This window comes from Dermacentor silvarum, chromosome 8, assembly GCF_013339745.2.
Source record: "Dermacentor silvarum isolate Dsil-2018 chromosome 8, BIME_Dsil_1.4, whole genome shotgun sequence".
NCBI lineage: Eukaryota > Metazoa > Arthropoda > Arachnida > Ixodida > Ixodidae > Dermacentor > Dermacentor silvarum.
This window is the reverse complement of record NC_051161.1, coordinates 138019452-138044240: the sequence shown is the minus strand read 5'-3', so window position 1 is coordinate 138044240 and position 24789 is coordinate 138019452. Positions and strand designations below refer to the sequence as shown.

The 24789-nt window shown below is 44.0% G+C and overlaps 1 protein-coding gene across 1 annotated transcript in view; it reads right to left on the bottom strand.

Annotated features, from left to right (window-relative positions):
- The window catches only part of LOC119462851 (uncharacterized), a 39013-nt gene extending 27284 nt beyond the window's left edge, over positions 1-11729 (bottom strand). The window contains exons 1-2 of the mRNA XM_049673110.1: positions 11570-11729; positions 8096-8250 (exon numbers count right to left, since the gene is read on the bottom strand). Coding sequence (XP_049529067.1) covers positions 8096-8250; positions 11570-11668 — 254 coding nt within the window. The 5' untranslated portion in view covers positions 11669-11729. The remainder of the gene's footprint in view (positions 1-8095; positions 8251-11569) is intronic.
- Positions 11730-24789: the final 13060 nt, after the last annotated feature.

Here is a 24789-nt window from a genome sequence, read left to right as displayed (position 1 = left end):
TCGACACGCATCTCGATCGCCTTTCAGCGATTCTTGACGTGTTCCGCCGGGTCGGTCTCTAGTTCAACTCTTCAAAGTGTCACTTCGCTCACTCTCAAATCACCGTCCTTGGACACCACGTGGATGCAAGCGGCGTGCGACCTGATCAGGACAAAATTCGCGCCGCTACCAACTTTTCTGTCGCGAAGTCTACGAAGGACGTTAGCTGTTTCGTAGGGCTGTGCTCCTATTTCCGACGCGTTGTCAAGGATTCTCCGTCCATTGCACGTCCCCTTACCAACCTCTCAAAGAAAGACGTCCTGTTTTCATGGGATCTTGATCATGCCACATCCTTTTCTCACCTCACTACTCTCCTTACCAAGCCTCCAATCCTGGCCCACTTAGATCCGTCTGCCTGAACGTAAGTTCAAACAGATGCCACTGGTCAGGTCATAGGCGCAGTGTTAGCACAACGCCAGCATGGACATGATCGCGTTACAGCCTATGCTATCCGACTTCTATCACCCGCCGAGAGCAATTATTCAGTGAAAGAGCGCAAATGCGTCGCTCTTGTGTGGGCAGTTGCGAAGTTTCATCCATACTTGTACGGACGCCCATTCTGTGTCATCACTGATCACCACGCTCTCTACTGGCTTTCCTCGCTCAAGGACCCCACGGGATGACTCGCACGCTGGGCTTTACGCCTGCATGAATATCCCTTCTCCGTCGTATATAAGACGGGTCGCTTGCACCAGGATGCCGATTGTTTGTCCCGCGACCCCGTGGAAGAACTCACAGGTGCGGACGCCATCTATTCCGTTTTCTCTGTGCCCCAGTTGCTTCAAATCGGCAACGAGTAACGCCGCGATCATTCGTTACGAGCCCTCATCTACCAGATGGAGTCAACGCCTGGTGGCGCTTCTCTCCGGATGTTTCTCCTCAGGAAGGGGGACGTCATACCGCCGCAATTTTGATCCCCACGGCCTTGACCTTCTGCTCGTCATTCCATCACACCTGCGTTCAACTGTCCTCCGCCAGCTTCACGGCGCTCCCTTGGCGACGCTCACTTGGGCGTCTGGTGCACATACGACCAGTGCACGCGGTCGCTTCTTTTGGCCGGGTCTCGCCCGCTCCGTGCAGCGTTACTTTGCCGCTTGTGAGCCCTGTCAGCACCGGAAGAAACCCTCCGCGCTTCCAGCTGGATGTCTCCAGCCGATCGACATCCCGAACTCTATTTCCGCGTTGGTATACACCTTCTTGGACCGTTTCCTCTCTCGGGCTCCGATAATAAATGGGTCGTTGTCGCTGCCAATTACGCTACGCGGTACGCAATCGCAAGATCCCTCCCGACAAGTTGCGCTGCTAACGTCGCTGACTTTCTACACTACGACATCATTCTAGTGCGCGGTGCTCCGCGCCAAATACTCACTGACCGTGGTCGCAGCTTTCTCTCGGCAGCCGTCCAGGATATCCTCCGCTCCTGCTCGACAAAACGCAAATTCAGCACATCCTGCCACCGACACACCAATGGCTTGACGGAGCGCCTCAACCATACCATCACCGACATGCTTTCGAAGTACGTTTCGGCCGACCACCACTACTGTTATCTTTATGTACCATATGTGACGTTCGCGTATAATATATCGCATCACGACACCACTGGCTATTGATCATTCTATCTCTTATATGGCCAAGGACCCACGTTGCCCTTGGCCACCTTGCTGCCCTCGCCCGCGCGCAAAGCCACTGAATAGGCCCGCGACGCGATCGAATGCGCCGACCACGGGCGGCAGCTTGCCCGCACCTATCTCGAGGCCTCACAGGAGCATCAGAGACCTTCTAAGATTGCCAGCATCACGACGTGCACTTTTCTCCGCGTTCTCTGGTGCTTCTCTGGTCACCCATCCGCCGTGTGGGCCTTTCCGGAAAGTTGCTGTCGCGTTACGCTGGTCCATACCATGTGGTGCGACAAGTGACCAGTGTCACATATGAAATCATCCCAGCAGACTCCTCAGCGTCGTCGTCATCTGGAGTTGACATCGTTCAGGTAGCGAGGACCAAAGCGCTATCATGCACCTCTCTCCAAGGACTGTGTAGCTTAAGCACCTGGGACGGTGCTTAAACGGCCAGGGGTTATGATACGGAACAGCCGACACAGTGTGGCTGCACTAAAGAGGAGGAAGACGACGTGTTCTATCTTCATATAGTGTCGCCATCTTAGCCTCCGTTGGCTTCCGTGTAAATAAATTGTAAATAGTCTTGGGCATCGCTACACGCAACAATGTGTCGTAAATTAAATATCCCACAAGAGTATCTGCGTGTCTAGAAACGACCCAAGCATTGTCTCCATGGAATAACCGGCGCGCTATCTGTGATTTCACGTTGAAAAAATTCAAGAAGAGCGAAATGCCGCAAGAGCACTAGATGCAAGAGTTCTAGACTGCGCAAGAAAAATACCGGGACTTCACAAAACTGGACAGAGATGGATCCCAAACGCAAGAACACGTGGGCTGAAGAGTTATTGGAGTATGGTGAGAAAAAGTGTAAATTTACCAGATCACGCTTCAATCTTCACTGCTGAACTCTTCGAACTATACAGAGCGATAAACAATGCAATAAAAGACGACGGCCATAACAGTTATATACAGCGATTCTTTGATCGCACTTCAATCTTTAGTAAAGTTTCCAAAATTAATCTTTACACAAGTACAGATTGCCAGTTTTTGGAGACATACTAAACAACTATTTTTTAAAGAACTATTGCAGAAGCCAGCAATAATGGAAAAGCTATAATATTCTCCTAGGTTCCAAGCTACGTCGGGATAAGCGGAAAAGAAAAGGCAAATAAGTTTCAAGATATCGCAAGAAATAATGCCATCGAACACTTAGAGATGCCGTTAACCGACTTCATGGCACAATTTCGGTGAACACTGAATAAGCAATGGCAATTAAGGTGGTTATTAACAAACTCCATTAAGCTTAATAACAAACTCCACGTTATAAAACCAACGCTTGGCGAATGTAAATCTTACAGACACCAAGAATTCTTGATAGAAATAGTTCTGTGTCGACTTCGAATTGGACATACACATCTGACCCACAACTTTCTTCTTCATAAAGAACAGCAACCAACTTTTGAGAACTGTGGAGAAGTGTTAAGTGTAAATTATTTTCTGATCTCTTTTGGGCGAGATTAGAACTGGAACGAAACAGATTTTTCATCCCTTGTACGAAAAAAGCACGCCATTCCACCTTGTACTCTTCATTTGGGATGACCCCGAAGTACAACTAAACGACGTCATCACATTTCTTAAGGGTACACAAACACTACACAACATTTAAGACCCTTTTTCTGTCATACTTCCCCGCGAATCATTTAAACATTTTAATGACATCTGACTCTCACGTAAATCGACACCTTGTGCTTGGCGCAAGATAGCCTTAGTTCCTTTTGTGCCAAAAAAACAAACGTCACACACACGTGCATTATTTTCTCAGTCATACTCGCTTTCCGCACCCGAGCGAAAGCACCGAAAACATGGAAACGTTTACCTGCGTGGCATGTCACTGCGGTACTGATTTGGCCCCCTTCAGATTTCAACATTATATAGGCGCTCATATTTTCACACCACATGTAATACAGGCTGCTTCAGCTAACTCAAGCTCAGGCCTTTGAGTATAGATCCACACTACGCTAACGCAGCTCACGCAGTAGCGTTGATTGTCCTCTTGAACACATCAGTGTATTTTAATGCGAATAGCTGTATTGGGGTACTTCACATGTTTTCTGGCGGCTGCACATCTGTGTCTACCATTTTATCGCTCTATCGGCGTCTGTAATCGTTTCCCGCGAACTTAGATCACTGGGTGACTTAGTGGCCTGTGGTCTAGATTTTATAGCATCGCGCTGCTGTGCTGAGAGAACCGGGTTCAAAACCAATCGCCGGGCCATCTTGGGTTACGGTTCGTTGACGCTTGCATATGCGATGCTCCTCATATAACCCGTTTCAGGCCAACTTGTATTACTGGGTATGTGGCTCTACTTATGTGCGGCTCGTCAATGAACTTCTTTTAGCCCAAATTGGGTAACACCCCCGTCACACGGCACATATAATGTCATTCGCAGCGAATGAGATTACGTGTCAATGCCACTTTTGTTGCTTCTACGCGGGCATAGTGAATGGCATTCACAGCTAATGGCACTCGCCCATTGAATGAAGTTCCCGGACACATGCACGCGCGACTTGTGTAATCTCGACGACAGAGCCTTGGCAAAACAAAAAAACGATAAGTTAAAACGAAATGTAATATGTTCGCAAATTACCTTGCATTGTATAGTAAAAATATGTAAACAAGAAGCGGGTATGTGTCACAAGGTATGTGCCTCTCTTGTATAATCCTGTTTAACACCAACTTAAGTTGTTCGGTATTTGTCACCTGGTATATGTAGACGTGACTGGATATGTGCCGCTTTGTAATGACAAAAAATTATTAAAATTTATCCGGTGCTAGGTGATGAAGTTAGGAAATTCGCAGGCCCAAGTTGGAATCGGCTAGCGCAAGACAGGGGTAATTGGAGATCGCAGGGAGAGGCCTTCGTCCTGCAGTGGACATAACTATAGGTTGATGATGAATGAATGAGGTGGGATCTAATCCACGTCATAAATATTCAAAGAAACATTTCTGAAGGTATTTTTACACACGCGACAAGCTGCGGCTGCACTGGATGGTGCAGCGTGTCGTGCGGGAAGTCGCAAAGTGCATCCCATCCCGACTGCGCACACGCCTCGTGGAGGCGGTGGTTCCAATACGGCGTGTCGATACGTTACTTCAATGGCAATCGCAGTAACGTGAATAGTAATCGTGTACTTGGTTCTGCCGGATTTTTTTTTGCGATGAGACTGTAATTACCACGAAAATCAACGCAAATATTTATTTCTGCAAACTTCTAAGAAAACAGTGCATTAGCTGCATACTTTCTTTCATCATATTCCCGAAATATGTATTAATTTTCAAATATGATAAAAATATTAGCATTAGCAACAAAAATCATTCGTTGGTCTTCCATCTTTGTCTATACGCTGCCCCAAAAATTGTATTTATCTTCTTCCCAATTATACGACAATTTCGCGGATACGCATGGGAAATTTTTTTCGCTTCCTAAAAGCGTACTTCCAGCCGTTTTTCCTTATTCTCGCACTTTACAGCGACTTCATGGATCAACTGAATCCTTTGACCAAAACTTGTTACCAAACACAATTGACGAATGAAATGACTGCCTGAGCCATTGTCAATGAGTGACTCCCGAAAAAATCTAAGGCCATGGTGAAAGCCTATTTCATTCCATAACTACTGCAAACAAGCCACCCTGCTCGTGTTTTGCTTTCCTGCACTGAAACTTTTTTTTCAGTAATAAATTTGTTTTACGCTATTCTGTTCGATTTTGTGGTATGGTACATTGTGACATTGACTTGTAACGTGTTAACGTGTATTATAATACCGTATCATAATGTGCAATATTAGGTTTTACACTCGTGCACAATAAAATTTTTTGTACCCAGCTTCGTTCGTGGTTTTAACGGAAAATAAATCATGATTGTTATGTATTCACACGGAAAACTTCCCACAGAGAATGGAATAGCTGCTAAGAAGTTATGTTTATGATCTATAAGTTTCGCGTGATCAGATAATGCAGCATGTGACCAGCATTTTGCCCGCAGTTCCAGCACTGTCCTCAAAAATGCTAAGAATGAAGCGTCAGAGATGCATGCAACATAAATTATGGCGATGCATTAACGTTCTATTATACTGTGATGTGACCGGCCCACTACTTCGCAGCAACCACAGCCAGTTGTGACAAGCGGGACGGTGATTGATTGAAGAAAACAATTTTGTCTTCTTGGCTTCCCAGACAAACTTCAAGTGTTGCTGTTGTAGAAATATACGCCTGGCAACTCATGGGGAGGTTAAGGTGGTAGGTAAGGACCCATCCGCCGACGGCGATCACACGTTCGCCTCTGAACTACCCCTTATCAAATCCGGTAAATTCATTCAATAAATGTGCCACCAGAGCATTAATTTGAGACTTGTTTAAAGGTACCACTGACACTGCACGAGGCCTCCTATTAACGAGGCAACTTTTTATATATCGGAAGCTTTGTTCTCAGAAACTAGGACTCGCACAGCTCCGAAAAAAATAAATTCTCAACGGCAATGTTTATGCAAGTTATATGATTCAATATTTTTAGTATGGCTTGCGCAACTTCTGGCTATGCCATTGCGCTTGTATCTTTATATTACCCGCCAATAATATTTCTGAATATTCAAATACACTCATTGCAAATACTGTTTTAGTTGCTTTACAAAAAGGAAATAAAACTGACTCAGCCGCCTTCCAAACTGTTCGAGGCTGTTCTTCAAGGCGTGGCACACACCCGCTAAGATATATGCAGGCTGTCCCAGTTAAAAGTAACCGAGGTTTTAAAAACGACGGAGTGTGTTAGTCGGATGAAACGAACTCAGTGGCGTTGAGGATCGCACAACATAGTCTGCGGTATCTTTTTTTCGTATTGCAAAGTCAACTAATTAGTATAAAATAAAGCCTAACTTTTTACATATTGGGTTCCGCAAGAAACTGCCAACATCGAAGTTGTAGATCACATTTAAAAATAGCCGACTGAAATGTTCGCAATTAAGTACCTTTGATGGAACCTACTGTACTTACCCTTATAGAAAGTCCGCGAAATACAAAAGTAACCGCAACAAAGCGCCACTATTTCAACGCCCCCAGATGACCGATCAGGAAACGACATTTTTCGCATGCCTTTTTTTGAGATTCACTCGCGTTTCACGTCGTGATCGGTCGCACAGAGCGAGCGGCGGTGATGAAGATGCGTCGCGCTTCAGCGCGACGTGGCATAAACATATCATTCGCTCCACTTGTGGAATCAAGCCCGAGCCCACAAGGCAAAAAATAAAGCTCGGGTGTGAGTCAATGTTGACCGCAGAGGTGTTTAATCGTGAAGGAAGTTTTAATTGTCATGTTCTTCTATTCATTCACGATCAGATATTACTAGCGAAAGTTGCTGGCGCGTATCTTGTGGCCACCGGAAACGCCAAGCCCGTCCCGGACAGAGCTGCAGAGTAAAGCGGATTTCTTTCACGCGCTTGTTTTTGTATTTCACGGGCTTTCTTTATAGGCAAGTACACGAAGCTCCATCAATACTTAGTTGCAAACACTTCAGTCGGTCATTTTGAAATGTGATCTACAACTTTCATATTGCTAGTTTCTTGCTGAAGGAAATATTTAAAATGTTAGGCAATGAGTTTGCACTGATTGACTTTGCAAAATGAAAACAAAATATATATATACCGCTGTCTAGGCCGCGTAATTCTCAACATCATTGAGTTGGTTTCAGCCCCTAGAACACTCCGTCGTTTTTAAAACATTGGTCACTTTTAACTAGGGACACCTTGTATATGTGTGCCATACACACCAAGAAAATGTATTCTTACGAAGGACTGAGATTGAAACCATGCCCTATCGCAACTCTAACATAGAACTATGAAATTTTGGGAAAATAACTAAAATGACATGTGTATAGGGTACATGAACATAGTGTTACCGTAAATATCGTGAACACATTGTAACACAAATGTTTTGGAGTATTACTTTCCTAGTAACCGTTCCAATGGTTCAAAACATATCTAAGCCGAAAGTGCCAGATGAATTGTCGGTTTTAGTTGAAATGTTTCTAAATTATCTCTGTATGCTTCGAAATAAAAGTGAAAATCAGCACAGTACTCCAGTGCAAAGGTATGGAGGAGTAACATAAAACAACATGCTAAAAATTTAAAAAATAATGACCGTGTATCAGGATAGATCACACAGCTAATATTTCATTTTTATCGAAGCTTTCCGCCTGAAAATGTCAGAGCTGACATCGAATAAAGTTGGCTACCGGCACTCATGGGCAAGTGAGTATTCCTGCAAGTGGTTTTTGCCCTCCAGTGGACATAAAACGGGATGGAGGTGATGCGTTGGATGTTTGGATCGTATAAATAGAGAATGTGGTCGTTAACAGCAGCGTAAAAGATGCAGAACAAACCGACGTACTTTTCTTCCCCTGGGATTCCGGGTACATGCAACGTGTATTGCAATTCCCCTGCCTCTTCGTTGTAGTATGTAAGGTCGGCTGTTGAACATAAAAGTGATGTGTCTTTATCATCCGACGAAAACCCTGTGAAGGTGTGTCGCAGTTTTTCAATGACCTGCAACGAAAACGAAGTTCAGTTATCGAGCTGATAGATGAAAATTCAGTGCGGTAGTGTGAGCCAGTGTGACCCGGCTGGACTGCCAAACATTGGATAGATAGAATTACTTAAGTTTCCTTTTCTAGGTAAGCCACATAAATCTTTTACATTTATGCATTAATTCGTTTGTTCGTGTACCCTAAGGCCCTAGGGCATAACACAAGGGAGGAGGTAATTCACATACATGATATAAATACATAAGGCACGGTATGCACAAAAATTCTAACAGGAACGTATACAAACTATTTACCTCCTGTAAAGCTCAAGTTGTTTGCTCATGATTGCCTAATTTACGCACAAATAGCTAATGGGGATGATCAGCTCAAAATTAACCAGTGTCTACAGGCGTTACACATGTGGTGTGTAACTTGGGGAATGGAAATAAATTACTCAAAGTCGACAATTACCCACATTTATAAAAAGAAAAAGATAATTCCATATGAATATCACATCGTAAATCACGCCTTGTTGACAGTAGATGAGTTCAAGTACCTGGGTGTGACAATTACGCATAACTTAAAGTGGCATAAACATATCGATCATGTATACTCGAAGGCATCACGGGTGCTATACTTTCTAAGGAAAAAACTGCTGGGTGCAAGTAGGGAGGTCAAACTTATTGCTTTTAAGACGTTCATACGACCGCTACTTGAATATGCTAGAGTTGTTTGGAGCCCCCATCAGAAAATATTGAAAAATAAATTAGAAAGAATACAACGTCTTGCGGTCCGTTTTATATGTTCGAAGTATACAAAGCATGACTCTGTTAGTGATGTTAAGATTGTGTGATCTAGAATCGCTAAACAAACGCAGGTTTAAAGTAGGTTGAAGTTTCTTTTTCAATTGATGAAAGGCGATTTTAGTATTAACAAAAGCGACTACTTGCTATTGCCAGGGAAACGAAGCGAGAGGCCGAATCATAAGCCAGTGCTTCAGCCTTACTTTGCTCGAACAAATATGTATCGCTATTCTTTCTTTCCTGATGCAATGGAACGGGCTTCCGAATGATGTGGTCAATACAAATGATGTAACTGAATTCATGCGTTTACTTGATGTACATTTATCTGATTTACTATGATGATTAGTCTGAGCTTTAGCTATGATTATTGTATTAAACGTCTTGTTGTTTGGTTGTATTACTTTAATATACATATATGTGTATGTACGGGTATGTAAGTGTGTATGTGTGTAAACTTCTGTATGCAAAATGTGCTCCCTCCCTGTAATGACCCTCACGAGAGGGTTAACAGTATTTCTAAATAAAACATACAAAATTTGTTAAATACAATATTTGTTCAGCAGCTTTGCGCAAATTATGCTTCTTGAAAAGGAAACTTAAAACGGCACCGGTAAACACCAAAATTTTAGCATATAACACATTCGTGCGATCGAACCTTGAATACGCGGCGGTTGTATGCGATCCTCATACCAAGAAGGACATCATGAGTTTGGAACGTATACAAAGGAAGCCCGTTCGATTTACCTTTGGAAAATATAAAAGAGAGGATTCCCCGTCCTTACTAATGCTGAGAAATAAAATCAGTTCACTAGAACACAGGCGTAAAGTTAGTCGTCTCCAGTTTTTACATAACATCATAAATGGAAAAATCGGGCTTCAAATGCCTCCTTATGTAACGCCTCTTAATGCTCGAACAACAAGACATGGAAACAACTTTTCCCTGACGCCAATATTTGCAAAAACAAAAGCTCACATGAATAGTTTTTATCCGCGTACTATAAACGAATGGAATTCCCTCCCTGTTGATATACTACAATCAGGGAACTTCACAAATGAGTTAGAAAACTATTTGTCACATAAATTATTACAACCATAAGCAATATTTGTAACTATTTCATCCTTTTTATGTGACATTTCCTGTATTTAGTTATGTTTAGTGCGTGATTGTTGTTTGGCACAGCTTTTTTTTCATCCACATATAAATTCAATGTGCAGTTCTTTTTCTTGTAGTTACATACGCTTGCTAAGGCAAGCATTTTGATTTTGTAACGTGGCCATGGGCTGCATCCGTTTCATGCAATGTTTAAATTTTTCAATTTTCCTTGCATTGTCATTACTTGTCAACTGTATTGCCCCTCCTGCATGGGCCAGTATGCTGGCCTGCAGCATGAATAAATAAATAAACCAAATAAATAAATAAAAATGCTCTAAGCAAAGAGAAAACAACACTTAATCAGCTAGCTACGCTGAACATTCATGCCAATAAAGAATATAGAGGGAACAGCATAAGCAATACAAGCAATTTGCAGAATTCCATTTATTTATATAACTGTGTTTGTAAAGAATGAGATATGAGCACATAACCGTTCACATCTCAAGGTGACTTTAATTTGTGAGTGAACTCGTCATGGTCGACGATACAGGCAATGTCTCCAATGTCCGGTACCAGAAAAACGTTCACAGATAACATCTTTTCAAAAAACAGATAGTTGGCGGTCACCTGTGCTCAGAATTGTACATCCTAACGGATGATTGTTCCATATGCTTACGCATGCCGATAGGAGACTTACTACTGTCGTGTGACGGCCTTCAGGCACATTAAAACTGTATGTCGCAACGTTTCACCTGGAGGACGCCCAACAAAGTTTGTTGAAAAACAAGAACATTTCTGATTCACCTGGCAGTACATTCCATTCGTTGATCGCAAGGACAAGAGGTGAATGTAAAAACAGGTTAGTTCTGGCGAAGAATGGGTCTATTTTGAATTGGCGGTCCAGACGTGAAACTATCTCCTTGGGCAAGTTTGATATGAGTAGATAATTGATGAATATTGATGGGTAAACGTATCGCAGTATTGGTCAGTTTACCAGGGACACCCAACAATGCCCTTAGCTTTTTCTAGACATTCGAAAAGAATGTTTACTTTGCAACTGCAGCCTTTTACTCCAGCGCGGAGCGGCGTGACACTTTTCTACTTTAGCTGAACAAATGCATGGTATGAAACATTGAAACAATCAGAATATTGTAAGCGTGAACTCATAATTTTTCTTATAGAAAACTGTACATCCTGCAATATATGCTAGGGAGAACCTTAATTTTTCAATAAATTGTATGCATGAATCCTCGTATTAGATCGCACCTAATTTCTTCTCTTTATACTTACTCGGTATCATAAGTTACCTTCTCTGTGACAAAAAGGATCAATGCTTTTTAATCAATAACTGTGCTATGGCTATGGGACAGCAAAATTAGTTTCATAGTTTACAGAAATAAAGCAGGACTAATTTTAGGGAGAAAGTACGACAATGTCAAATTTACCTCGAAAGCATTGGTCTCATGGGATCCACATTCCTGCTGTGCCAGGGCTGACGCCAAGAGTACAGCTGCAATGATCACTTGCGCAGTTACTTTCGTCATCGCAGGTAAAAAGCAGCCGATGTACAGCGTCAAGCCAGTCGTGTGAGGAACCGTGGCATCAAAAGAGTACTGGCGTCGGTATATATACGAACAGGGCAATTAAATTTATGTCCGCAGCTCGTTGACCCGATTCACGCGGAGCTTACAACAGCTGCGAGGTATGGGTTTCGTATACACGTGTACGCCTATAGTGGCATAGATAGAAAAAACTGTTCCACGAAGCTTGACACTTTGAGTTCTAGCCTTGACATGCATCAGTTGTTAAGTACAACTTTCGCCTCCTTTTACACTGTACTGCCTCTACAATAAACACCAATTCACTGACCATAACTGTATGACGAAAGATTCTACCTGTCCCGGCAGAATTTCAATATTTCATATGTTTTGTGAACGCCTATAGAACGACAACTACAACAAATTCGCATGTGCATTCGCATACACGACAAATGGTTTGATTGTTTACAGCCAATTACCGTAGTGAGCGGCTCCACCACTGCACTCCTCAGTATGTATGGCAGCCTCCTATGACTAGGCCGAAAGGCCGAACACGTTGACGAGGGGTATCATTATTTGAGCAATTGTGTACAAGGACGGCATTACTATAGTAATCGCATCAGTCAGGACGTTAAAGGGCAATAACATAGTCGCAAAATATTACCGCTCCCAATTATTGGCGGAACTAAGTATACGGAGCTGTAGGAGCCGACCACAGGAACCAACATAAGTGATCTCTGTGAACAAGTACAAGTACATCGACAAAACCTGCTCCTGCCGAGGGGCATGCAGACCTATCCGATAGGGCGCTCGCCAAACGACGTAGGCTTAACCGAACGCTTACCAGAATGTCGCTTCTAGGTCGATTGTGGCCGCAAATATTGTCGGCAGAACTGTGCCACAGATCACACGTGACTTCTTTAGCTAAGCCGCTTCTGAATTCACGTTAACGAGAATGTTCTTTTGTAGGACGCAGTTCTCCAGTACTATTGGGAGCGGTACAGTACGCGATGATTACAAGAAAGTGACCCGTATAACCAATAATTTTGGAGGTCTCAGTGTTTTTTTTTATAAACGCCCTGGACTGTTTTAGCGAATTGTGATGAGCCGCGTTCAAAATATTCCAATTGCAAAGAAAAGTGGTCTTGTTTCTTAGCGCATAGCACTTTAGATTTGAAATCGAAGCTATGTCAACTATTCTCAGTTGACAATGAGCAACGGCGGTAACTTAAACCTGACTTTGTCTCTACAAAACTGATAATTCATGCATTTTTTAAAGCTTGGCAGTGTAATGTTCTGCGTTTTGTATCACTCTCTTTTGGCAGCGCCGATTAAGCTATACCATTATGCCACCGTGTCAATCTAGTAGGAGAAAGTGATGACAGATAACATTTTCTCAGAGAATAGATAATTAGGCGTCACCTGTGCTCAGAATCCCTTTTATTGTATCTTGATATCCAAACTTAAATGTAAAGTTCAAAAAAAGTGCGTTCTGTTTTTGTGTAAAAAGAGATAACATGCGTTTGCGGGCTCCATCTACACTGGAAAAGCATACGTTTTTTCACCCATCTTTTGTGGTGAAAATACGACTCCTTGAGTACGCTGAGACTCCGAGAGAAAACGCAGAAAGCTATGCGCATGCGCACCATGTGTAGAGGTGCATAGAAAGGACTAAGGAAAAGGGTTAGTGATTATTTGCCACCGTAAAAAATAGTGCGGGTTCGCACGACGCGCATGCGCGGTGTTTGCGCCACCTGCTCAGGGGAGCCAGGCCTCCACTGAAGGCGCAGTCGACAAGGTATACGAGCCCCCCTTCCCCTCCCCCCAAAAAATCTAGACTGTCCAGAATACAAAAATTATGTGCATAAAAAAACAAATCCCTCTATTTTTTGCAAACTAATCTCTAACGGAGTCATTACACTTGTCCAGCCTCTCGTCCCATTTCTCGAAGACACTCTTAAACTCCTAAAGCTTAACGCTATTCAGTGGCCCATGTGCAGCTGTGTTTATCTTCTGCACAATGGCAAATCTCATCTGATTATATATTCTGCTCTATAGATAGGTCACTTTGTGTGTCTCCGTGTGCATTTATTGACTGGTTGTTTACATGCGATTGTATTATCTCTACTGTGCACGATATATTGACGTCACCCAATGGTGTCACCCATGTATGTATGTATGTATGTATGTATGTATGTATGTATGCATGTATGTATGTATGTATGTATGTATGTATGTATGTACGTATGTATGTATGTATGTATGTTGTATGTATGTATGTATGTATGTATGTATGTATGTACGTATGTACGTACGGACGTACGCCCACGGCGGCCGCATTTCGATGGGGGTGAAATGCGAAAACACCCGTGTACTTAGATTTAGGTGCACGTTAAAGAACCCCAGGTGGTCCAAATTTCCGGAGTCCCCCCCTACGGCATGCCTCATAATCAAGTGGAGGTGGCGGTGGCGAAAATATGAGGAAATACGGGTATTTAGGAATGAACTTGAGTTTACCAACCTCCAAAGGTTAGAATAAAGCTGTAAGGTGGCTTCCTTCTGCCACCGCTGACACCTCCCACGTCAGCTGGATCAGCTTGACCGCCAGTAGCGCGACCAGCACAGCCGAGATGAATATATGAAGTCGAGATGAATATGAAGATGAATATGAAGTCAGTGCAGGTAAGAAACTTTGAAGACGATGCAGCACTTTCCGCGTTGAATCGGGCTGCAAAGGGTAGAATAGACATTGGGGGCGACCTTCTGCCACCGCCGTCATCGCCCGTGACAGAATGACATGTACTTACTTTTTCGCTGTCAAATAAAGTCAGTGGGGCCTAACGTAACACTGTTCTCAGCGCTGACCAAGAGCAGCAGCGCGCACTACTTGTCGACGATGGACGCTTTTAGGAACAGAACCTCAAGCGCGATTTCAGCCATGTTGTTGAGTAATAGAAGTTCACCAAAGATGCAATAACATGGAGATTCCGCTCATCTCTATAATATGCTGCCCGAGAAACGAAAAGCGAACATTATTTGAGACTGTGATCACACAACGTTATTAGGACTGCAAATACTCGAAGAGAACAGGAAAAATCTGCGAATGAAGCCGGCGAAAATGGTGACATCAAGATTTCTTTTGCAGGCACTTGCGGAGCTTGTCATCGCGTACGTGTTGCCTCATGCTCGCCCACTGCATCTGGGCGTGTAAAGTTCTATGGCTGCCGCATTTTCTTTTTGTTCGAAATTATTTTTTAACATCACGCTCAATAATGTTCGATTGGAAGCGTGTGAGTTTCTATGCAAGGAACCAACGGCAAGACACCATAACTCTGCAGGCAAGGTAAGTTTGCTAGTTTCTTAAATGGACAAAATGTAGCTACCTGCAGTGTCAACGGCTGTAAAGATTTTTCCCTAAGCTTTAGCAAAGGTGAACGACAACAATACCTAATTCCACAGGAGCGCCAAATTCAGCACCAAGTGCAACATCCTTGCTCCAAACGGAATTATTAACTGCCGTGATGTCTCGGTGGTTATCGTGGTGTTGCTGATGATTAGGTCGTGAGTTTGTTTACCTGAAGCGGCGGCTACAATATGATTGGGTCGGAATGCAAAACACATGCGTACTTAACTTTAGGCCCACGTTAACGACCCTTAGTGGTGCCAGAACTACACCAGAGTGCCCCACTGCGGTGTATCTTATATCTCCTGTGTTAATTGCTTCAAGACGTTGAACCTGATTATTTATTTCATTGTGCAGCGGCGCGCCCTAGGCGCGCTTCCGATTGCAGCACCAGCACCGCGTTGTGCAAGACGCGCTAAATAAAGACAGATTATACATCTGCCTTCGTCGTGCGCTGACGTGCGTTCCGCCGCTCGTATACACGCTACTGTCTATAGGTGTCGTATATCGCGACCACTACGGATTCAAACAATACTGTGCTGCACCAAATCTACAAAAGAACTATTCACTAGTTCACAGCCTAAATTCCAGCATAGCTCCGCACTTGTATAAAACCGCTAAATATATAGTGCGAGGTTCTTGCATAAAGCTTGAAAAAGAATTCCAGCCCTTCGTGTTTCCTGACAATAGCAGAATTACTCGTACAGCTTCGCTTGCACTTCTCAAAACTGTATTTCAAGAGTCCACCGTCGCCGAAATCAGCGGCAGCGATATACTCTAACAGTATTTTGTCTACGCTGCGTACGGACGATGACACGCGCAGGAGCGCCGTTCTACTGACAGCAGCGCCGTTTTTGCGTCATGACGCGGAGAAGTGGTGAACTACGCTGGGATGGCACACCTGCTCCACTAGCCACCATTGCCTGGATGTTGCTTGCCTAGAGTACTTTGTTGGAAATGTTGGAGAGGTCATGTCACAAGCACGCTGTGTTAATGATTGTTCGCGTAGAGTACCACATGTGTTCTGTGTTCAATTTTGCGTTTGTTTTCAATTCTTCGAAAGTGTGTTGGCTGATAAATGAATCCAGGTCATCAAAAGCGCTCTCACCCGTTCTATTCAATAAGCACCGCTGTGTGTTGCTCGGGGCTTACATGCGTGCAGTTACTGAACTTATCGTTGATGCAACGGAGGGGGGGGGGGGGGGGGGACATCATGACAACTTGCGAGTTTCAAGCAAGCACACGTGTGGGATACGTCCGTTATTTCGAGAACGAGAGCAGTTGTGCGAATATGCGTTGCTCTTCTGCTTCCTGCAACGAGAAATTCTGTCTTATAAAACGATCAGGTGATCACAGTTATCGCTTTCACAGCAATGAAGTTCACGAATGTAGTCAAGTAGACTCGAACATCCTTTATTGAGTTCATGGAGATGATAAAGGGCTGGGTTCAGAAATTTATTCGTGCTTTGACACATTTTTTTCAATAGACTACCTGAGAAGATTTTGCATTTCTTTATGATCAGAAGGTTAGTTTAGCCCTTGTACATCAATAGCGCATAATCTAGGTAATCCGTCTAGCTTAATAACGAGTTCAGCGTAGCAGAGCTTATGAAAAAAAGAGGTCAGTGCTTTTTTTTTCACAGCGTTAGCTGGCTCTTCGTTACCCAGAAACGTGATGCCCGTCATGCGCATCTTACCTGCCATCAGTGTGGCTATGGAAGAGATTAAATACTTAGCATTTGTAGGGCATTTCACAAATTTATCAATTTCGGCTTAAGAGTATGGTGCTCGAATATGTTTTAAGGGATTTAGGCAATATAAGTCGAGTCGCTAAAACAACACTTGCAGACTTCTTACACAGTGTTTCTACTTGCTCCAGTTAAGAAATGAAGCAAAACTTTGATGAATGTATAAGTTACATAATTAGGAGTAAAATAGTTTTGATTTCCTAGTATGAGGGTCATGATAACTGACGCTACTACAGCCATAAAACTTCTCTAATATCTTCCTTACTGTATGGCCTTTCTAGTCAAGTAAAATAAACTAGTTTCATCAATGCGTTCCTAAATACAATTTTAATGCGATTCTGGCGTTTTGGGTCAATCTATACAGGTGGCGAGAAGTTCGATAGGGTGGCAGTAACAGTGTACCATGCAGGTGAGAAAAGTTGTGATTTAGCTTATGGAACAGACTGAGTCCTGAGATGCTGCGTCTTCCTGCTAAAGGGGGTACTTCAAAAGATGATTTAATGTGGGTTACGCGGACGTGCGTATTATAGCATGATGAAATAAATCGGGCAGCACGGTTTTGGAACGACTCGAGAGAGGTAATTAAAGAATCTTGGTAGGGGATCCAAATGGGTGAAGCATATTCGAGTTTGCTCCTAACGAAGGTTTCGTAGGCTATTTTCTAATTTCCGGGGGGGGGGGGGGGGCAGACTTAGTGTTCTTTTTAAGTAACCTTGCGACCTTGTGGTATCAGTTACAACATTCGAGATATGCTCTGACCTTGTCAGTTTACAGTTAGTGAGGACGCCTAGGTATCGGTAAGAGCTAGCATGTGCTACAGCTTCTTCTTTCTGGGGTTTTACGTGCCAAAACCAGTTCTGATTATGAGGCACGCCGTATAGTATAGTGGAGGGCTCCGGATTAATTTTGACTACCTGGGGTTCTTTAAAGCTGTAGAATTGAGGGAATACTGAAAGATCAGATTAGTTTTTTTTGCGCGAAACAACCATGCATTTGCACTTTGGGTATTAGGCTCCATCAACCAGTGCGAGCACCACCTTTCGATTAGGTTTAGGTCCCGTTGCAGTAATGATTGATCGCTACTGTTTGAGATTTCACGATATACAAAGTAATCATCCGCAAAGAGGCGAATAGGTGACGTTATTCCAGATGGTAAGTTATTTATGAAGATAAGAAAGAGAAGCGGCCCAAGAACTGATCCCTGAGGGACGCCGGATACTACTTGTGCTGCTGCTGAAAACTTAGCGCCAATGGCTGTGAACTGAGATCCTGCTTTAGAAAGCTTTTGATCCATGACAAGGTAAGCGGGTCAAGATTAAGACAAATGAGTTTGGCCATGAGACGACGATGAGCTACGCGATCAAATGCCTTTGAAAACCAATGTAAATGACATCGGTCAGAAAAGGCGCATCCAAGTTGAAGTTAAGGTCTGTAGTTAATTTGAAAAATTGTGTTTCACATGATAACCCAGGGCGAAAGCCGCGCTGCTTGCGGAAAAAGAAAGAATTATTATCGAGATGACTGGCGACGTGGCAATATATGATGTGTTCGATTAGTTTGCATGCAACGCATGTCAGCGATATAGGCCGATAATTTGACGGGTCTCAGTGGCTGCCCTTATTGAACAACGGGGTTACTTTCGCAGTCTTCCAGTCGTGCGGAATTTCACTTTCTAAAAGGGACTGCGCAAAAACTATCTGCAAGATGCGACTTGACACGTCCTTAGTGCTTTAAAGGAACTTTGCAGGAATATTGTCAGGTCCCGGAGCACTCGAAATTTTAAATTTGTTAAGGGACGCTGGCATCAAGAAGCACTACCAACGCCACCTAGGTGGCGTTCACCGTACTCAGCACAGCGGAGCGTGGCCTCCGCAATGAGCTCTGAAAATGTTTCTGAAGTTGATCGCGGAGGCTGCAATTACGACGCGCTGTACGCGCTGATTTGACTCGGTGACGATTCAGTTACGTGCTTTGTCTTGCGCGTTGTATTAGTGTGTCAGTTACGTGCTTCGTCTTTCGCGTTGTGCTAGCGTGTGCAGCGTAGTGCAGCTTCCATATGCACGACGGTTGCTCATGGTCATCGACGTTGGTAGTCGTGATGGAGGAGACGTGCCACCAGGCGTCAGCGTGGGTGCATCAACGCCTAAGGGCGCTTTAGCCACAAAACACCAATAGACATTATATATCAATGTGCAATAAACATTACACTACTTCTGTGAAGACACGTTTCACTTTCGTGTTCTATACCGATTCCTATATAAGAGGGATCAACCACATTTTTTAATTTGTTAATGAGGCACAAAATGCCTTCAACTGTGATGACGACCGGCGTCATTGCACCAAATTTGGTCCAGGCAGCGCCGGTACCTCATGAACAGGTTCGGAGGTGAAAACAGACGAGGAATAGGAATTCATGAAATTAGCCTGCTGACCAAGTGGAGCGTCAGAGCCATCTGGATAAGCAAGCGCAATGTTATTGGACTGATTCTTTGGTTTTAAAATGCTCCAAAATTTTTTGGGGTTCACACTAATGATATTTTTTTTTAGATCCTCATGATGAAATTTGCGTTTCGAGTGCCTCGAAAGACTGGCATATTCGCGCAGGCAATCTGAGTATTTCTTCCATTTAGATGCTGAGGACGATTTCTGAGCGACAAGATACAATCTTGTTTTTTTGCGCGATAGTTTCTTTAGCCAGTCGGAATACCAGTGCTTACCTGCATCGCCTCAAATACGTATCAGAGGGATGTATCTCTCAATTAGACTTTGAATTCAATGTTCGAACAGCAACTAGTTATTGTTAACTGATCGTGAAGAAGATTGACGAAAACATTCACAGAAAGATTCTAGTTCGGAGTTAACTGCGGAAAAGTTGGCCTGGTTGTAGCTCCTGATATATTTTTGTATTGACTGTTTTTTTAATGGGAAAAGATAGGTGGAATGTTACGGATTTGTTATCACTTAGTTCCATGACAAAGGACACTGAAGAAACTAAATCAAAGTTTGAGACCAGAATAAGATCGAGTATGTTAGAGCCCCGAGTGGGTGAGTGGACAGTCTGAGTAAGGTTGAACAATAGGGTTAACTGGAGGAAGTCTTTGGATAATCGTGAGGATGTGGTTAAGCTATTCCAATCAATATCAGGGAAGTTGAAATTGCCACAAAGTATGTAATTGGCGTTGGGGAACCGGAAAGTCAAATTAACTAGAACCGAGGGCAGGTCATTAGTGAAGAAGTGATCACAGTCCGGAGGGCGATAACATGCTACAAGTATGTTCGTACATGTTTTCAGGGACAGTTTAACACAGGCAATCTCTACGCTGCAGTTTAATCGCAACGAACATGAGGCTATATTGGATCGAATAAAGACCAATACACCACCGCCCCTGCGTGAAGTATTATCGTGTCTATAAGTAATGAATGAGGTGGCATCCTGCCATAGTTCGTCGCTTTCGATGTCCGGAGTTAGCCATGATTCGGTAAAGATCGCAAAGTCGGTATCACTATCCTGAAGAAGAACTTCCACGATATCCTTTTTAGGTAAGTAACTACGGACGTTCGAAAGCACACACTGCACAGGATGATAAGTTGCTTCAAAGACAGGAGGGGGAAAGTCAATGGTAGAAGATGAAAACGGGTGAGTGGAAGCAGGTGTTGGTGGCTAGGATGCGAATTCGATAACAGGGTCAGTCTGAGCATCGTAAACAAAATGCTTATTGCCTATAATTAGTTTATCGAACCTAATCTTCAAAGGAAGCGTTCTCTCCTGCGCGTAAAGATAAAGTTTTTTCCTAGCAAGGCATACACATGTGGAATGATCTTCGCCTGTCGCAAACAATGTGCCTTTTAACTGCCCGCCACAGGAGATAATCTGGGATTTGCCTTTAAACCGCGTAATCTTCAGGATAACAGGGTGCTTCTTCTTTTCTTGGAATCGACTTAGTCTATGGGCCCGTTCAATATTATTAGTAGCCAGTGATACGTGTAGTTTGTCACGGCAGAATGAAATAATCTGCACCTCGGACTGCTCCCTAGACTCGCCAACCACGTCACGGAGACTAAAAAAGACCAAGTTGCAATGCCGAAGTCTTTTCTCCGAGTCGTCGTATTTTTCAGTTAACGCTTGCACTTCCGACGAAAGGTTGGAAATAACAGAATCGGCCTCATTGTCATGGATAGGATGGCAAACTTTATTTGATTCAATCGTTTGCTCTAACTTGTCGACGCGGGAGGCAAGGCGTCCAACTAAGTTATCTGTATTTGACGGCGCAGCACGTATTAACGCGAGTTCGCTCAGGACGGAATTCTGGGCCATGTCACCAAAATGGCATTTGCGTGACCGAGTTACCTGCGGTGAGGTGCCCCAAACTGTCATCCGGCGAGAGCGGTATTTGTAGATACGGAATTGCTCCCACGTTGATTGTTCCTTGTGGCCAGGCGAGAGAGGGGTTGACAACTGTCGTTGGCGGTGAACACTTTCACCAACTTGAAGTTCTTGTGTCAGCTCGTAGATGCCGTCCTCGAATGAAGACACCGGCAGCGCCAGCGAAGGCTGAGGCCACAGTGGCCCGAAGAAGGGCAGCCTGCGCGAAAAAGGGCATTTGCGTGACCGAGTTCTTTGCGGTGAGGTGCCCCCTTGGAAGCCACCGGCCTATCTTAACGACTGTGATTAGAGTGCTCTTCCGCCTGTGCATCTTTTTTCTCTCTCTCTATCCTTTTTCTAACCCCAATCTCCCTACCCTAGTGCAGGGTAGCAAACCAGATTCTAACATCTGGTTAACCTCCATGCCTTCCTCACCATCTCTCTCTCACCCAAGTTGTGCTCCGCTTGGGCGACTGGGCATATGACCGTGGTCATGATGTCATCGTGGTCATTTCATGGTAATCACTAAATCTTCCTTATCGGACTTATGTCAGTTTGAAGGGCAGTAGTTTCAGTCGCTTCCTTCTGTCATTTTTCGTAATATAACACAATCTTCAGCAAATAAGTCGATGTTAGAAGACAACGAGGAGGAAAAGTCACTGATATAAAAGTAGATAAAAAGTGGTCAGAGAACGGATCCTTGTGGCACCCCTGATTCCACATTTATCATTGTTACAGCTATTAGCAGTTACGAAGTTTAAAAGTGTTAGCAAGAAAAGAACTCAATGTATTTGACGACGTTATAGTCGTGTTTTAGTAGGCAAAGCTAATACAGAGGTATTCTGACATACCTTATCAAACGCCTTGCTGAAACCTAAGATGCAGTCAGCAGGAGATGATCGGTGAAGAGTTGTGCAGATGGAGCTTCCTTCGAGGAGACCGATCAGTTTTGAAAAACTGACGTGTTCGAGTAATTTGCGATAAAGGCTGACTAGCGAAATGGGGCGGTGATTTAAATGTTATTTCCGGTACCTTATTCGTAGATAGGAACCACGTTTCCAATTTTCTATTTCGTTGCGAGATCAGATGTGTTTTATAATTATTCATATATCTTTGTTAATACCACTGAAGAAACATCTTTGGTGCTTTCGAGAAACTTGCTCTTCACATTGTCACATCCAGGAGAAGAATTATGTGGTTAGTAATGCCAGCAACCTCTACGAGCACCGGTGTCATTGAAATGTAGTTTTCGCGGTTTGGTGTTGGTAAGTGCATATTGGCGAAAGCGGAAAAGTGGTTAGCGAATGTGTCAATAAAGAATGTGCACACGCATTAGCGGGAAGGATTTCAGAAGACGAATTTTTAGGGCTATTGACGGAAAAGATGTCGGATCGGTGGTTTACCCCGAATTTCTTGACGTTAGTGTATCGGTAGTGTAGGTTACAGAAATTTATCTTTCGCAGTTTTTATAGCTGATATGTCTGCGTCGGGTGCAGATCTGTAGACTTCCCAGCGTGCGACTGAATCTGAAAACTTGGCGAGGTGATGAAGGCGCTTTTTTTTTTGTTCGATAAGCGTCTTAGGTCGGCGGTGTCCCACGGTGCTGGTAGATTTTGAAGTGATGGTAACGTAAATTATGTATTTTTCTGTTCATGAACTTTAGTTGTAGAGATATCCCAGTAAGCCTGCACTGAACGACTAGCAAAACTGTCGAAGTGTCAATGGAAATCAAAAGGTCGGTATTAATAGCGTAAAAATGAGCTTTCTTATAGTCGCATACTGTCTTTCTATGTGTAGAGCACTTAAGACGACTTGGCTATGGTAGGCACAAGTTCTCGTTTCGGCATAAAACTGCGAATGTTAGTGTAAATTAAAGAGAACGAAAGAGGGTTGCTTGGTGAGGTACCGGGACGGGTATTAGCTAATTTTGGGAAAGGCGACCGCTGTATTTCCCTAACTGTCTGTGATGACGTATCGTACACGATTCGTTTTCTACCGATGCGCAGTGTCTTGCAGTGCAGTGAAAATTTAACACCTTTAGATTTGGTGAATGCTACAAAATGACTGCGCGCGGTTTGGACAGGACGAGAGAAGTCTTCACCGATGCTATAATATATGTTCTTTAGTTTCCGGGCATTTGAAAGAATAGGGTATTAATTTTTGTAGAACGTGAACCTAGCTATTATTGGGTGACGACGGTTATCAGAATGGCTTCCGAGTCTATGTGCGCGTTCGATTTCTTTAGGGTCGATTGATATGTTAAGGCGATTATGGCAATGACGAATGATTATGTCTTCAGTTTCGGCGTATGTCTCTGTCGTGTTAGTGTCTTCAAGGCCATAAAATATGAGATTTTTTCATCGCGAGTGATTTTCGGCGTCGTCTAAACGTGCTTCTAGTGTAGAGTCTAAGCAGGCTCTCTTTGTGACGTTAGTTTGAACGGAATCGAGTTCTGTTTTCAGGGTTATAAGGGTTTGATAGTGATTCTCGACTACGGTCATCCTCTCATTCAGATCGCAAAGGAGGAAAGAGTGGAGAAGGAAAGGCAGGGAGGTTAACCAGTTCAGCACAACCGGTTTGCTACCCTACACATGGGAGCGGGATGAGGGGGAATGAAAGATGGGGAGGAGAGAGAGAGCACACAGCACAGCACACACATCGTCACTGACAGTCCGCCACTGTTGCGTGGTACATGACATCACTGTCACAGCCGCTTGTCCAAGCCCGTTTCTTTCAAAAACCGAAGTAGTCCCTTCGTCGCCTTCAGCTGCGATGTCTTCTGTCGACGACATGTGAGAATCACTGCAACTGACATTGGTCTGTTGTCAATGTGCTCTAGAACGGACGCCAGGGACTGTCTCTGAACATTATATTCAGGACAGTAGCATAGAATGCGTTCTAGCGTCTCCTCGCAAAGACAGGCACTGCAAAGAGCGTTGTCGGGCATTCCAATCAGAAATGAAAAAGATTTAGTGAATGCCACCCCTAGCCATAAGCGATAAAGCATAGTGGCCTCTCTTCGGCGGAGTCCAGTTGGCATACAGAGATGCATCAAAGAGGGCAGGTGGTAGTGACGATTGCTCCGGTTGGTCTGGCCGCTTGGTGTGCACCATTGCGTACTCGGCACCATATTTAAATTTAAGGAACGCGGAAGTGGAGGTACTCGACCGGCTGATACGCAAGGCGTATAAGCAAGCGCTCGGACTCCCACCCGGAACGGCTACTTTTCGCCTCGAGGAGACAGGGGTGTACAACAACGCACGGGAAATCATAGAGGCCCACCTGGCAAGCCAGAAGGAAAGATTACTACGCACAATAGCGGGACACTGCGTCTTGGAACGTCTTGGATATTCCGTATGGAAGACCAACGCACTGACCAAAATCCCAACACGTATACAAGAAACTGTGCACGCCTCACCGATTCCCAGGAACATGCACCCAAACTTCCACATCGGACGGAGACAAGCCCGAGCGCAGGCGCTCGCGAGAAAGTATGGAAACCACCCCAATGTCTTGTACGTAGACGCGGCCAGCACCGCAAGAAGCACCGCGTTCGTCACCAGCGTAGTCGACAATCACGGGACCGAAATAAATGCATCGTCGGTTTCCAGAG